The sequence below is a fragment of the Kwoniella mangroviensis genome (assembly GCF_000507465.2).
Source record: "Kwoniella mangroviensis CBS 8507 chromosome 1 map unlocalized Ctg01, whole genome shotgun sequence".
Taxonomy (NCBI): Eukaryota; Fungi; Basidiomycota; class Tremellomycetes; order Tremellales; family Cryptococcaceae; genus Kwoniella; species Kwoniella mangrovensis.
The window spans coordinates 12,711,512-12,726,167 of record NW_027062533.1 but is presented as its reverse complement, the minus strand read 5'-3'; the positions used below and the strand labels follow the sequence as shown (position 1 = coordinate 12,726,167).

The 14,656-nt window shown below is 44.5% G+C and overlaps 5 protein-coding genes and 1 non-coding gene across 6 annotated transcripts; 2 read left to right on the top strand and 4 right to left on the bottom strand.

Annotated features, from left to right (window-relative positions):
- The first annotated feature begins 186 nt into the window (after positions 1–186).
- Positions 187–302, top strand: I203_104818. Its single transcript, XR_002021873.2, has one exon. It is a non-coding gene; the product is annotated as a 5S ribosomal RNA (ribosomal RNA).
- A 174-nt stretch (positions 303–476) lies between these two features.
- I203_104817 (uncharacterized protein) lies at positions 477–1,628 on the bottom strand (the record flags this gene model as incomplete). The annotated part of the gene is made up of 6 exons (XM_019143599.1): positions 477–526; positions 595–690; positions 759–1,164; positions 1,240–1,268; positions 1,356–1,450; positions 1,525–1,628. 6 exons carry the CDS (start codon positions 1,626–1,628, stop codon positions 477–479), a joined length of 780 nt encoding a protein of 259 aa, XP_019006648.1.
- A 964-nt stretch (positions 1,629–2,592) lies between these two features.
- Positions 2,593–7,405, bottom strand: I203_104816 (uncharacterized protein; the record flags this gene model as incomplete). The annotated part of the gene is made up of 8 exons (XM_019143600.1): positions 2,593–3,474; positions 3,531–3,584; positions 3,644–3,781; positions 3,874–4,318; positions 4,429–6,224; positions 6,287–6,602; positions 6,799–7,194; positions 7,275–7,405. The coding sequence occupies 8 exons, from the start codon at positions 7,403–7,405 to the stop codon at positions 2,593–2,595; spliced, it is 4,158 nt and encodes a 1,385-aa protein (XP_019006649.1).
- Positions 7,406–8,063: 658 nt separating this feature from the next.
- Positions 8,064–10,060, bottom strand: I203_104815 (uncharacterized protein; the record flags this gene model as incomplete). The annotated part of the gene is made up of 9 exons (XM_019143601.2): positions 8,064–8,344; positions 8,430–8,536; positions 8,605–8,713; positions 8,786–8,858; positions 8,944–9,090; positions 9,212–9,536; positions 9,617–9,718; positions 9,836–9,943; positions 10,041–10,060. 9 exons carry the CDS (start codon positions 10,058–10,060, stop codon positions 8,064–8,066), a joined length of 1,272 nt encoding a protein of 423 aa, XP_019006650.2.
- A 1,120-nt stretch (positions 10,061–11,180) lies between these two features.
- On the top strand, positions 11,181–12,331 carry I203_104814 (uncharacterized protein; the record flags this gene model as incomplete). The annotated part of the gene is made up of 4 exons (XM_019143602.1): positions 11,181–11,341; positions 11,428–11,680; positions 11,772–11,917; positions 12,022–12,331. 4 exons carry the CDS (start codon positions 11,181–11,183, stop codon positions 12,329–12,331), a joined length of 870 nt encoding a protein of 289 aa, XP_019006651.1.
- A 377-nt stretch (positions 12,332–12,708) lies between these two features.
- I203_104813 (uncharacterized protein) lies at positions 12,709–14,029 on the bottom strand (the record flags this gene model as incomplete). The annotated part of the gene is made up of 5 exons (XM_019143603.1): positions 12,709–12,963; positions 13,120–13,291; positions 13,375–13,440; positions 13,507–13,715; positions 13,823–14,029. 5 exons carry the CDS (start codon positions 14,027–14,029, stop codon positions 12,709–12,711), a joined length of 909 nt encoding a protein of 302 aa, XP_019006652.1.
- Between the last annotated feature and the right edge of the window lie 627 nt (positions 14,030–14,656).

The following is a 14,656-nucleotide window of genomic DNA, read 5'->3' as shown; positions in this document are numbered from 1 at the left end:
TCTAAATCTTCACCATGCTTATGGTCATGACGTTTGCCAACATAGGACCATGCTATGCTACTTTTGATCATTTTCAGTGTTCTGACTAGAGATCCGCCCCATGCAATCAAGGAACATCCTGATATCGTCGATCATCTTTACAGAACTACGATATATAATCATATGAAAAGGCGTATTCCTTTCATCTACGGCCATAGAACCTAGAAAACGCCCCATCCCGTCCGCTCTGGGAAGCTTAAGCTGGGTATCGCTCGGTTAGTACCAAGGTGGGGGACCACTTGGGAATGCCGGGTGCTGTAGTTTTTGTTTTAATACCTGCTCATAACCCCTTCGCGTCCCTCAGAACACCTGGAAGGAGTAGTTTAGGACATAGATATTCTCAGTGCATAGCATAAAGTCCAAATATATCTTTCGAAGCAAGCACCCTTCGCGTATGACAAAGCTCAATTACTCTGTCCAACACCTTTCCCATACATTCAAGGAGGACATGGAAGCGTTCTCGTGACAGTTGTATAAACGGTTGCAGCTTCGAGGCATTCATGCGATCAGTATTCCTTAACCTGTCAATTGTGTTGGAGTAATGGAAGGCCTTACTGCTTGTGGACGTTACGCCCTGTGTAGTAGTTGTCGGTTTTCCGGTTCTAGTCTGTATATGAGTAGAAGTGTCGGTCACTGTCGTCCTGCCATAATCTAAATAAATAAGTTAACATCAAACATTATGAGTGGAGTGTGGCGTTTGCGTGAAGAACGCAACTTACTGGTAGTATCCGTAGTAATCGTAAAGACACAGCTGGTAGTAGTCACAACAGTAGTAGGCGTCTGGGTAGTAGTGGTAAATGCAGTTGAAGTACTGGTAACATAAATGGTAGTACAGCTAGGGCCGACTCTGATGACACCAGTAGGTGGGAATCTGCCATTACCATTACTTGGCTGCGGAGACTGTTTCTTGTCGAAACGGGGTTTAGCAAGGGGTAAACCAAGTTGTAATCTCTCTGCGTTCGATAGACCCCTTTCATCGGCCCAGAGTCGATCTTGCTCTGCTGATCGTCGACCTGGTTGGGGTGCTCGACAGGGTACGTAGACGGTTCGTCCCGGTGAAGTCACTGTGATGAGATGCGTGGCAATTGTTGTGGTACGTGTGACTGTTGGTGTGACGGTTCTAGTCTAACATGGAACACATGAATCGAGAAACCAAATAATGTCATGTGCAAGATATTGAGGAACAAGAAGAATCCTCACCGTGTAGATATCCGTTCGTCTGTGATTAGCTGTGGAAGATCATATCGCATAATTCCTCAGCTCAAATACACGACTTTCGCAGTATGATCACCAAATTGAGAAAAAGCTAAACTTACTGACGGTGGTAGTATGAGATCGAGTGGTACTACAAACCGCCATATGGACGATTGAAGTGGAAGTTACAATCGTAGAGGCTACAGTCGTACGAGTGCTGTCGACGGACCAAATAACAATTTAGTGATATGGACAGGTACGAGGAATAATGAAGCTTGTTCGATAACTCACGCTGTCGTGTACGACGTATCAGTGACAGTCTCACAGATCGCACCACTGACGAGACCTAGTCGACCAAGCAGGAAGACAATCAAGAGTGGAATGATCGAGCACATGACGCTAGTCAGTCAACGAGAGGAGTGGAGTCAGAAAAAGCAGCAAGTCTTATCGGAAAAGCAGTGGGGATAGTACAGTGTGAAGATGAGACAGCCGAAAGCTTAATGAGAACAAGAAGAACTTGATTATATCTACAAGTCTCTTTGATGCATTTCGTCGTCTTTTCGGCTGCCCTTGTGATTTCGGAGAAGCTCGTCGCCATTAGATCGACTAATACACAAATCACCGCCTCTATTAAATCTCAAACCTCTGTAATGAAAGGTTAATTACTTCAATCAGTATCCCCACTCCTTCCAAACAGACAACCATGAGCTGTGCATTGATTTCCTCCTCCTACTACAGTACGCTACAGCTTTTAGTAGATAGGATGAACGACTGCACTTGTCGTGATTGAGTCGATGGTACTAGAACACTGATCGGCAGTATTCCTAATCGGGCTTGTTTGGTCACATGTGCATTTTGCATCGTGTTTCCAATCTCCCTTCTGTTGATGAGATGTGATCATTTATGATCGGCCTTTTACTATGAGGTTAATTCAAATCAGTGTGGTACAATCATCTAAAGAAATTTCTGTTCACTTAATGAGGATCAATATCAAGTGAGCGTTGATCTGTATAATCCTGGTGCCTCAACTGGGACAAAGCGAGTAGGATGAGCATGACGCTACAAGTTGATTATTCATATCTCATCAGAAATAGGACTCTATGAAGATGATCTGAGGATTATGTGTTTCCAGACCTTCCAGACCAAACCAATGCTAAAATTAATCAATGAATTATCTCTATATGAATGTATGAAAGATGAGATCCCAATCGATGTGTCTCTTCGTTTTTCGTTTCGTGCGACACTACATGTATCTCGTTCCCTGTTCCATTCTTCCAACTACAACGTAGCCATACAACGTGACACCAATTCGCAATAAATAATGTTCATCTTCACGTAAAATCGAGTAGGATCAATCCGTTATTGTTCTGCCGAATCGTCCTGAGCTCTCTCAATAGCTTCCACAATCTCATCCTGGGGTACTCTGATTTTCCTTCCATCTACCTCCCTTTCCAATAAACCATGATCCGTGATCTTCGTGTCGGGCGATACACCAGGTCCCAATGGCGAATCTTCCGTCGCGGCAGCTATCAAACTTGGATCGGGAGGTGAAAAAGCTTCTGTTTGCCATTTACTGTTCCTCGGTGAACTAGATGAAGAATCAGACGAGTCTAGTGATCCAGACGGATGACCTGGGTGGGCACCATGACCATATGAAGGTTTGCGACGTGGTATATTGATGGGTACAGCTTGAGGCGATGTAATTGGACTGGTACTACTCGGTGATATCGCATGACCATGACGTATAGGTGAGACCGGTTGAGGAGAAGTGATAGCTTCTTTAGGTATCGTACTGGCTACTCTGGGTAACTCGGCACTTTCGAATCCAGGTATTTCAGGTATAGTAGGTGATTCCGTGGGAGGTAAATCAACACCTTCATCATCACCCGCAAACGTCCAACTGCTTGTCCCGGCGGACATCGACATTCGTCTTGCAGCTGTACTAGATTCATCTTCACTCTCTTCGTCATCGTCATCGTCCATGTTAGGCACTACGATCGCCGTAACTCCATTCTCATCGGGACCTGTCGCAGTGGATTCGCCACCTTCTCGGAAAGCTCGATCAAACTGTTCGGCCCAATCTCGAGGAGTTAACGGTATCTCATTGGCTTGATTGGGGGCGGGAGGTTCAGCTCGGACGACCGACGGCACAAAGTTATCATCCCCGAATGGATCTTCAGCATTGGGATTAGGCGAAGCAAAGGCGGGTGATCCAGAATTGAAGTTTCCCCAACCATCGTCCTACACCCAGAGGAAACATGAGCACGGTCTGCAAATTATGGTCTATCAAGACTTACATCGTCAAAGTCATCCTTTCCACCTTGTCTACTAGGGCCAGCAGTCTCCCAAGCCTATTGCGTAGTCGATCAACAATCTTTCCATAAACATACGCAGTCACATCGACACTTACCCCAAAATCATCATCGTCCCCTCCGGCATTATTGCCCCAGCCAGCATTAGCAGTAGGCTGCAGCCAATCCGCATCATCGTCATCATCAGACGAGTCAACAGGTCTTCTACCCAACCCAACGCCGGAGTTTCTCCAGAACTATGTGAAGAAGCAGACAGGGTCAGCACTCGCGTGTTCCCTACATTGTATCGAACCGGACGCCCTGGCGTCAATTTGGAGAACAGACTCACCCTATCCATACCTTCTTCATCATCACCAAAATCATCAAAATCATTATCACCACCACCTCTATTGATGAATCCATCCTGTGCACTAGTCCTAGTAAGGGGTTCACCAAATTTAACTTTATCACCAGCTTCATCATCTTCATCCGAACTTGAATCATCGTCATCACGTTTCACACCCATTCCTGATGATATTCCTTCATTTTCAGATATAGATGATCCGTTCTGAGCTATTGAAGACATCGGTTTACCCCCTGCGAGTGGCTTTGTATCTCTTATTTTGGCCTCTCGTAATGAATTTTCAACGAACTCTTCCCACTCTGACAAGACGAATGAGTCTTTGATACGTGCGTATAATTCTGGCGGACATCGGGCGAAGAATTTGACGAGTTCTTCTGAAATTAAGATGATGTGGCCCATATAAGGTAATCTCGGACAACGAGGTTGAGCACTAAGCAGTGTGAAATATCAGCAAAGCTCTCTACCTGCGACGATCGATAACCGGATTTCTTCCACTTTACTGGATTACGATTGAACGAGACACGGAAACATAGCACTTACACCATCCTATCATTCACCCTCTGAGCATCTATGACCCTTTCCACCAATCTCGCCTTGACGATTAATTCCACCACTAAGTCATTGTTCAATCCCGGCGCTAGTCTCCCATTCAATATCTGCTGCAGTATATCATACACCACATGATGCATGAAATCGTTATTCGGGTATTCGAAGAACAGGTCCACTACCGTCGGTATGACTGAATTGAGCACATATTGCCTTTTCAGCTTATCGCCAGGTGCGAGTGTAGATGTGTCATCTGGTATCCTGATAGGAGCAAGTGGAGGTGCGGCATTTGACGTTTGTTGAGACAAAATCTGAGGTTCGTTGTTTTCGTTAGAAGGCGTTGTGATGCTTTCAGACGTATCTTCTGAAGATGCTATAGATGGCGCAGCAGTCGAATTTGCTATAGCCACATTTGACGCTGCACCACTATCTGATACCGTAGATAAGGATGAGGGTTTCGTATCTATCTCCATTACATCTCTGAGTCGTTCGGCATCCGCGGGAGAAGGTGGTGGAGGGAGATCTTCCGTTGAGGCTGATGGTTTTGGCAATTCCAGTATCTTTGACGCAGCAGGCGAATTAGACGGTGTTATATCATTGACATCGTCTACATCGATATTCTCCAACATCTCTTCATCTTCCGAAGCCACTTCTTCTTCTGATCCAGTCAATGAAGCGTCGGTCGATCCGCACGATACAGGTAATTCTTTAGCTTGAGTAACTTGATCCTCTTCTATCTGATTATCATCTTCTCCAGCTTGATCTCCATCGATCGCTTCTCCCAGCGCTTCCAGACCTTCTAATCCACCCGACAAGATACCTTCTTCAGTGTATGTAGGACCCGTGCCAGGTATGCGATTGAAGATCGACATATTTGAACTATGCAATAGCTCGGCGTAGAGTTCTAATATACGGAATCGTTCCAAAGTGAATGGTTTGGGTTGAGCAGCCGAAGCAGATCGATTCTGCGACCTAGGATATTTTACGAAACGATGTAATTTATCGAATCTTTGACTGATGATATCCAAAAGATGACCGAGATGGACTATACCCATCGAAGCGCTCATATCACCTAAAGCATCTTCCATCCGTTTTCTATCTTTCTCTTCTCTTTCTCCTTGATCTTGTTCCACATCCGATGACGGTGACGGCTGTTCTGTAGGCTGCATCCTCACGCTCATCAGGCGATTTCTCAACGTATGGAACAGATGAGGTTCGGAGAAATCCGAGTTATTTCGCCTTATTACTTCCACCAAAATCGAACAAATGTGCGAGAGAGATGAAGTAGCTGATGCTATCGAGGGCAGAGGATGGGTGATGAATGGATCTGAGGGTGAATTCTCTTCTGAACCTGAACCATTAAGTCCTTCCCATTTCTCATCCGTCAATTCTATATCATCCAGCATGAATCCGATCAACGTCGAAATGTTTGTTTCCGAGATCAATTCTCTGATCAATCGATTATCCCTGGCTCCCGTAGTCTGCCCTTGACCGGCTTGTTGTTCCATCGCATTACCTCCATGAGGGTTGAAAGGCGTCGGAGCACATAGTGTGATAATCGATTTTAGGATTTCGGCAACGACGGTGTGAACTGATGTGGAATAGTGTGGGGAGAGGAATTCGATAAGTCGAGGTATCAAGCCTTCATCTGCTAACCAATCTATCACTCCAGTCACACCACCTTCTTCTGATGATACTATCCTGATCAAAATGTCTTGAACCGCAGGACTTGCTATACGTGCTACTATACGTTCAACGATATTAGGGATCGAGCGTATAAAGCGTATCATCTGGAGAATTGCATCAGCTCTAATACTAATCATTCGTATCTTATATGGTATCAAATACTCACCTCTGGTGTCCTTTTAGTCATCAAAACACCATTAACCCTCATCCACATACCTCTAATCACTTCTCGTCTCCTATCTCTCTCTTCATCCTTCTCATTCCAGAATTCATTTCTAGCTCTTTCCCTTTCACCAGCCTGTTGACGCGATAAGATCATCGACGAAGCCAAACTCGATTCTCCGTTCGGTGAACTAGCATCTAATGGGGGTAAGACAGCGTCCCAAAATGGTAACAACAGGTAATCCGGATTATGCACGATGGTTTCTGATATCGACCAGAGTTCGGTACAACATAGTATCTCCGCTGCCAGGTTTGGGTATCTGCAAGCGGTTAAAGGATCAGCTAAATCCGAAAGGAAAGCATCACCAACATGTATCATCCGATCTTGGCTGAAAAAGAATATCTTGTTCTGTTGTTGTTCCTGTGCTTTTCCATGACCGTTCCATCCTTTTCTCGCAAATACATTATTCCCTTCACACACCTAAGACATAATTCCTGACAGCTAGCAGTACTCACCTCGACCGATGTAATTCCTCTTCACCTTCAGATTTCCTCCTTAGCCCTTTGCCCAGTCCTACATCCGATCCGATAAATTCATCATTCTCAATCGCCCCACTGTCTTCCTGATTCTGATCTTTGTGTTCATCTTTCAAGTCCACGTTGACTAGATCCTGAGCAGGTGCGGCCGCAGGTGACGGTTCTAACGGAGGACTATCCGGTCCATTGCCCGGTACAGGCAGGTTATTGATGAGGGAGGGTTTGTAAGAAGGATATAAATCTGGCGAAGTCAAAGCTACCTCTAAACATTTTTCATCCGCTTCTTCAGCTTGTTGATTCAATTCATCTAATCCTGCTACTACCCAATTCAATAATGATTTTACCGACTCTTCTCTGGACAAATACGATACCAACCTGATACCAAGACATACCAAAGTGAAATCAGCTATATGCACTTGTACATGCACTGAATGTAAGACGGACTGATCACTCACTTGTTATTCTGAGCTTTACATTCATTCAATATATCCTGTTCGTCCAATATCTCCTCCAGCGAAGGAGGGATATCACGAGTGAGGAGGGCATCCAATGTCGAATTGGAAGCGAAACTGAACCTCCACAACATCTTCTTCGAGGGCGAACGAGGATGAATGCGTGATTCAACCTTGACGTCAAGAACCTAATTTGATTTGCTGTATATGACGAGTATCGGACAGAAGAGTACTGTCGTTGAACCTCTTGATTATCGAGATTGCTGCGATGAAGCTGGAAGGTGGATTTCGATTTCGATATACCCGGTAGCGGACCGAAACCAACTTTCCTTTTTTCGTCTGTTCGCTCGCGTGCTCTGATTTGGATATACAACCTAGAAGGAGAGGCGACAAGTGAATTACTGGCAAGGTATCTGATGGACCATTGGATTGATAGTAACTCTAGGTGATGTGTTTTGTAGAGGAGCTCATAAACTCGTTGATAGAAGGGATGAGCCAAGAAACGATGATGTAGCAGTGAATGATAGCGATGGTACTTGCCTTCATATGGTCGTCGTATTCTCACTGATCTCTCTTTCGGTTTGTTTCATCATGTAATCAGTCACTCATCTTTATCGCACTCGGCCGTCACCTCATTTCGTGTCGCTAATCCCCGGACTAATGTGGCAAAACGTGGCACAGGGCACCATTATACATATGCGGATAGTTATATCTCATAGACCGTCATCACAACACTCATGCATGCATATGTACCTGATACATCCCAAGATCCCAAGACATTCCCGTTCTACTCTAAAGCTTACTGACCAGGTCCAACCCACCATCACACCACTGTCGAATCAACGTACCAGCGATGGCCGTACGAGGAGGTACCCTCGATATACCCAATTCAACATCTTTGGCTACCAGCTCATCAGGTTTCTTTTCGGACGGGGCTAACGCAGCCGAGGTTTCTTGATCATGGTGAGTTTGAGACTTCTGCTCAAGTTGCTTGTAATCTTTCTGAGAGAATGTAGAGCCAGTCGGAGAAGAGATGATTCTCTGGATCAACGATTTGGGGAACCACTGCGCGTCTACGAACCTCGCAGCGGCACTCAGCGCTTACTACTCTCACACCCGACGATAACCAATTTCACATGAGCCACAATGCCAACTCACCCTCAAGCTCGTTATCCAAATCCAGTCTGATAGTTTGCCCATCTTTAGCTCGACCAAACGTGCCGACCATCAAATTCGATGGGAAAGGCCAAGGTTGACTTGATGAGCTATGTTCAGCGATGACATTAGCACTGAAATCCGTTGAAGCCAATTTGAGAAGTATATGACAACTCACTATCTGACAGGTCCGACTTCGATACCAGCTTCTTCCAAGACTTCCCGTCTAGTAGCATCCTCGAACGTTTCTCCGGGTTCGATAAATCCAGCTAAACATGAGTACATCCCTATGTCATCGGACAGACATAAAGTATCAGCTACCTGGTCCACGAGCTGTTGCACAGCTGATCAGTACCTACCCTTTGGCCATGATTTCTGTCTTCCCAACAGCATCTTCTCACCTGTCGAGTCTAGAATGCCCATGATGATAACCTATAAAATCATAAATAAGCAGCACATCAGCACAGCGTAAAGAAAGGATTCAATTGGAGATTTGAGGAAAATGATATAAACGTACAGGATCTGTCCTGGGATAAGCGAAATTATGTAGACCTTTGGTCGAGAAACAAGGTTCTTTCCCTTCTGCAGGTTGTACCGAAGAGGTACAATTTCGCTTCCATCCTGCCCATAAGGAGTACGTGGGTGAGCCACAGGCAGGGCAAAACTGATTGACAAAAAGTAAATAATTTAATTAGCGATCTCCCAGTATTATATGTGAACGGAAGGAATCGCAGATAATGACTTGTATTACGGATTTATGAGGAAAGAGAGTACTGATTGCTCACTTTATTTCTTACATTCCAATCAACCAAAGCCCTTCCCTGAGCGTAAACCCCAGCATCCCAATCGCTCATTGAATTACCTGACGATCTCGCATCTCCCCATTCACCATTCTGCTTCTGCAACAATGAATCCCATTCTTCGGAGTGGGAATGAGCATCGAGCGCAAAGTAGGCTGGACCTTGAGGATTGAGATGATCCACTTTAGAAGATGAGTTCGTAGTGGGTGATCCCCTATCGTCTACTCCCAGGAAGACTAGTGCCGGTTGAGTATGGGGTAAACGGGAGGTCTCATATAGCTTTTTCGAATCTGAGGAGGCGTCGGATGGACTAGAGATAGACGATCGGGTGTCAATATGATTAGCTGATAGATAAGGGATATCCACACAGCATATATAAGATAGACTTACGCGACACCAAATTCTTGTCCCAATCTCTCAACACCCAATTGGTCTTTCGTTAGATAGAGGATTCGTCCAGAATCATCCTTCTTCATCAAAGGTCTGCCATCTCTACCAGTAATTGCAATATCAGCCTGCGATCGCTTATCTTCCCTCTTACCATGAACAACAGTAAAAAGGAAATTCAGACGGATAAGAAATGATAAGTGGGGTACAAGGCCAACTCACTTGAAGATCAAGAATCTAGTTTCTGGATCATGTAGATGACGATTCATGATCTCGCTAGAGTGCCTTTGGAAAGCAACCCTATTGAGTGGGGGTTGACCCGCATAGAAGCTGTAAAATTGGTACTGTCAGCTTAGGTGTTTGCTATCAACTGGATCTCCTCGGTTGATGGATTTTTGGTATGATGTGGGGAGCGAAAAGAGCTCACTTAATAATGTTATCGCCCATATAGAATGACTTGTCTTTGCTCAGCTCAATGGTCGTAGTAGATAATTGTCTGAATGTCCAGGGATATTTGTCGAAGGTATAATCGATTTTGCTGAAGCTGTGTTGGATATTTCGAGATCTATATGAATGTCCTATATGATGAGTTCCAATTCGTCTACTCGGTATGCTCCGTAATGTTCGGACTAAACGATGACTTGTGTTCATTCAATTCGTCAAGAACCTTGTTTGATGATCTTCCTATCTAAATGCTCGTTTCACCGAAAAGAAGGCAACAATGTCGGACGATTTTATTTGATACGATAGGAAGCTAAACTGTCCAATACTTCATCAGAAAGTCTGACACGGGAGGGACGGTGTGACAATGATAGTCTAGGATTCCCAATCTGATACGACTCAGAGTAAACAGGTATGCGGTCTCTCGTACTGATAGAAGATAAGATGTGCAGAGTGGTTATCGCTGACCAAGACGAATTCCTATGATTCCGGTCCGGGCTGATCGGACATCGCCGCCTTCCTCTTCTTTCACTTCCTCATACATGAAACCTCGAAGATCGGATTCTCATACATACTCATATCATGCCAAAAGTTATTCGCTACAAGAAGGGTGAGTATGGTAGCATGTTTCTAAGACACCCTTCGTGAATCTACTACCACCTGTTTCGCAATGGGGGTGGATGAGGATATTTTCACTTACCGTAGTATAGATATAGCAAAGACATGTAATCTTGTTGAACTCTGGGCTTAACACCCCGCATTTCCCCTCACTCTGCTCAGGCACGAGCGCAATGACCTCACATAGAAATCCCATAAACTATTATGTGTCGATCGTGATGCTCGGAGTGTGAGATCTTGAACAACTATAGTTTATATCGATTGATTGAACTAACCTCTGGTCATGAGATGCAGACCTCAAAGTGTCATGATGAGCTCATCGAATGCTGTTACAGGATCGATTGTATAAATCGCACACGAGTCCCCTTTTCCCATCTCGGCTTGTTCATGAATACAGTATAAGAACTAAGGCCTGTCACTTACATAGTCAGCAGGTGTTTTATGTATATATACGATCCACACCTGTTCAGCTTTGCCTTCTCCTATTTTGTGCATATAAAAACGAGTAATGTCAATTCCCGATCCAAGGAGAAATTCAACTGAAGCATTGTTACCCACGCCTTCGACTGAACCGACTGAAGATTTTCATCAACCCAATTCGAATTTTCCATTAGCCAATATGGGTGTCTCATTATCTACCGCTAGGGTCATTGCGCCTGCTTCTTTCTTGTGAGTTATCTGTATCATAGCAGTATGGCTGTATACAATCTCATCATTCTGGATAATGAGCGTTGTTGACTTTTTGTGCTCGCTAGGATCGATTTCGCCTGTCAACTTTACGGAATGCTCTCATCACCCAACATGAAAGATATTCACGATGCCAACCCCTGTTCATTCTCTCCTCAACCATTCGCCATTGCTGGGTTCTTCACTCCTCAACAGGTTCTTCAACTTATCTGGTTGAGGGAATTGTTTAGATCGGATCGTCAAGTTGAAGGTAACACTCTGAAGTATGCTCCATGGTACGCTTTGGGCAATGGTTGTATTGCCATCTGGATGTTATTCTGGGTAAGTCAAAGTCATAATACAAATAAAAAACCATATCATGTACTCCTAAAATCCCTCCTGAGGAAGTCTCCTTACTGATTTCTTGTTGTAGAACAAAAACAACCTTAAAGGATCAAACGTTTTGGTAATGATCAACACCCTCACACAACTGTACTATACTTTCTTCCTTAGGGATCCTGCACCTAGATCATACCAATCTAAATTGACCAATGCGGTCAATATCACTTTTGCAGGAGTGTAAGTCACTTCTCTTTCCCTACATCATATCACCTCTTCCCTTCATTCCATATCTTCGTGTGTCTCCCATATCAACTTTGTGCTAAACTCTCCTCCCTGTTTAGTGGTGTTCTCGACCTATTCCACAACCTCACAGCAGCCTATTTCCCCTCGATCCCACCAAACCTCCTCGTCAAAATTGCCACTCCCCTCATCTCACTTCTCACCGCCGTATCATCCCCATTACTCTTCAGCACTTGTATCGCCTATGACCTCTTCGGCGTCGCTATAGGTCAACATCAGCTTGCTGCCAAGGCTCTCAATGGTCTAGGAGGTGGTGGCGGTGAAGGTTGGGCCAGACTTTTAGGTGGTGTAGGGTTAGGCGTGGTTGGCATTGTAGGTGCAAGAGCATATGGGGGTGCTAAGTGGGTATAAGAGCCTACTGCAGCTCAAACCTCCATAATTACGTGCCTCCCTCTGGGCCTGAGAGGGGGATTTCATGTATCATCAAGTACTTAGATAGCTGCTTTCTGTGGAGAGATCTAGTAGATTTCGTTAAGATGATCAAGTATGATGAGAATGTATGATTATTCGAGAAGTGTTCAACTACATGTCTGAGTGAAATCAAAAGCCTTTTCAATCTGGAAACTTCGTGCTTCGTGAATCTCGTAAACGAGACTACACTATGTATAACCAGATATCCATAGCCAGTGTATATCCACAATGGTATAGTGATGAAATGTGTGGTATAGTATGGTATGCCAGGTATATGTTATATCCAAGAACAATCTAACATTCTCCGATATCCTTTCCTAATCATCAGCCAGATTGGTCCAAACTTTAACCACATCATTCTCTTCTTCCAGCAAATCCACTATCCTAAATACGTTCTCAGCTGTATCTTCATCTATCCCTTCTCCTTCTCCATCTGGTTTTCCCTCCAATATCTGGAGTGGATCGGTGGGTACGTAGACTAAATCTGAAGATTGGACAGCGTAATGCTCCGTATGGGGTGGGGAGGAAAGGAGGGTTGTCAGTGATGAGAGTGAAGATGTGGGGATTGAGATCTGCAATGATACGATATTTGAATGTTAGTTGTTCTGGTTCATCTCAAAGTCAAAGTCATAATCGACCATACTGTACAGTACACTGTGTTCGATGGACGATCTTGCTTTCAGGAGTATGTCGATTGGGATTGGATTGAAATCCATCGTGCGACTTACCTCATATTCCACACCTCCCTCTTCACTCTCCACTTCCCTTACATCCTCTGCACCATTCTCCACGGCAATATCAAACAGATGATCAAAACCAGCTTCCTTCGATGTATTCTCCGACTTCAACACAACCAAACCCTGTTTATTGAACATAAATAGTACAGGAGATGTACGTGCGCTAAGAGGAGAAAGAAACAAAGCATTATCAAAGCTGAATTCTCACTCCCAGCCATGTATGTGTAAAGAAAGAGGCGAACTTACCCGTTCTTCGATAATATCTCTTTAACTCTTTTGACTGTCCTAGCTGGATTGGAAGTTATACATTCTCTGTCTCATTGGTCTATATCAGCAAACATTCATTCACATTCCGGTGATATGATCATAGTCACTCACACGAGCATAACAACTTTACCACCCGGAGCTACCGCCTCATAAACTACATTCTGACCCGTCCCGTCCGAAGCACTCTTCGCTTTAGCCATGGCATTTTCAATACCCTGTTTTGTGAGACCTTGTTCCTTCGCTCGTTGAAGGGCGGTAGCGAGTTTGGAGTTGAATGATGGGTCGGGAGATAAAGGTGATTTCATCGCTGTTATTATTTCCTACATACCACATACCATACATGAAAAGACTGAAATTAGTATAATGTCCTGTGTGATTGTCTATGAAAGTCGAAGTGAGAAGAGATATAGATCGTTGACTGACTGACCCTTGATAATTTGGCAAATAACGCTCCTCTCTCTTTGTCTACTGCTCCCTTCTTGTGCCTGATTTTGGACCATCTGTTATGTCCCGACTTTACCGTCGAGGAAGTCGTGAAACATCTGCAATATATCGTGCGGGGTTGGACGGCCCGCGAAGGTCCAGCTATAGCTGAAGCTGATGATCGGAGAAAGGTTGTTGGTATAGCACTCATTCTACTTTGGCTGTCAGATATTCGCTGTATGATCAATGTCGATCTTTGTGGGATGTAAGAGATAAGACAGACAGGAAAAACCGTACTCTGCACGATAGATGAACCGAAATTATCTTTCTGAAGGATCCTTCGAATGAACGTGGTGATCACGTCGAAGATCCCTTTTGATGGACCGGAATTGTCCGAATTCACTCTCGAAGGAAACCGGCGGTCAAAGCGCAATCTGAACTTTCCCTACTCTATCCTCGTCCACTTAACTTCCATTTGTAGACTCTCTGATCTGCTCGTTGCCATCTCATCGATTGCAATCTACTCAAAGGCTCAATCGCAATGCAAGGACGTACGCAAAGGTCACCCCTACACCATGTGAACAAGAGAGACAATAAAGCATGTCATGTCATGCCATATCATGTCGACCCCCTTTCCCCTTATCGTTTTAACTCGTGTCTGTGTTTGTGTGTGGATGAAACGGTGGTCTGTGCTGGCTCACCTCCATATATGACTTGCTGATCGATCCAGATCCAAGGGAGCTGACTTTCGAAAGATGATACTGTGACATGTAAGAGCAACCTGACTCCCCTGTCACTGGCATGAAGCGATCCATGGGTAGAAGATATCAGACGGAGA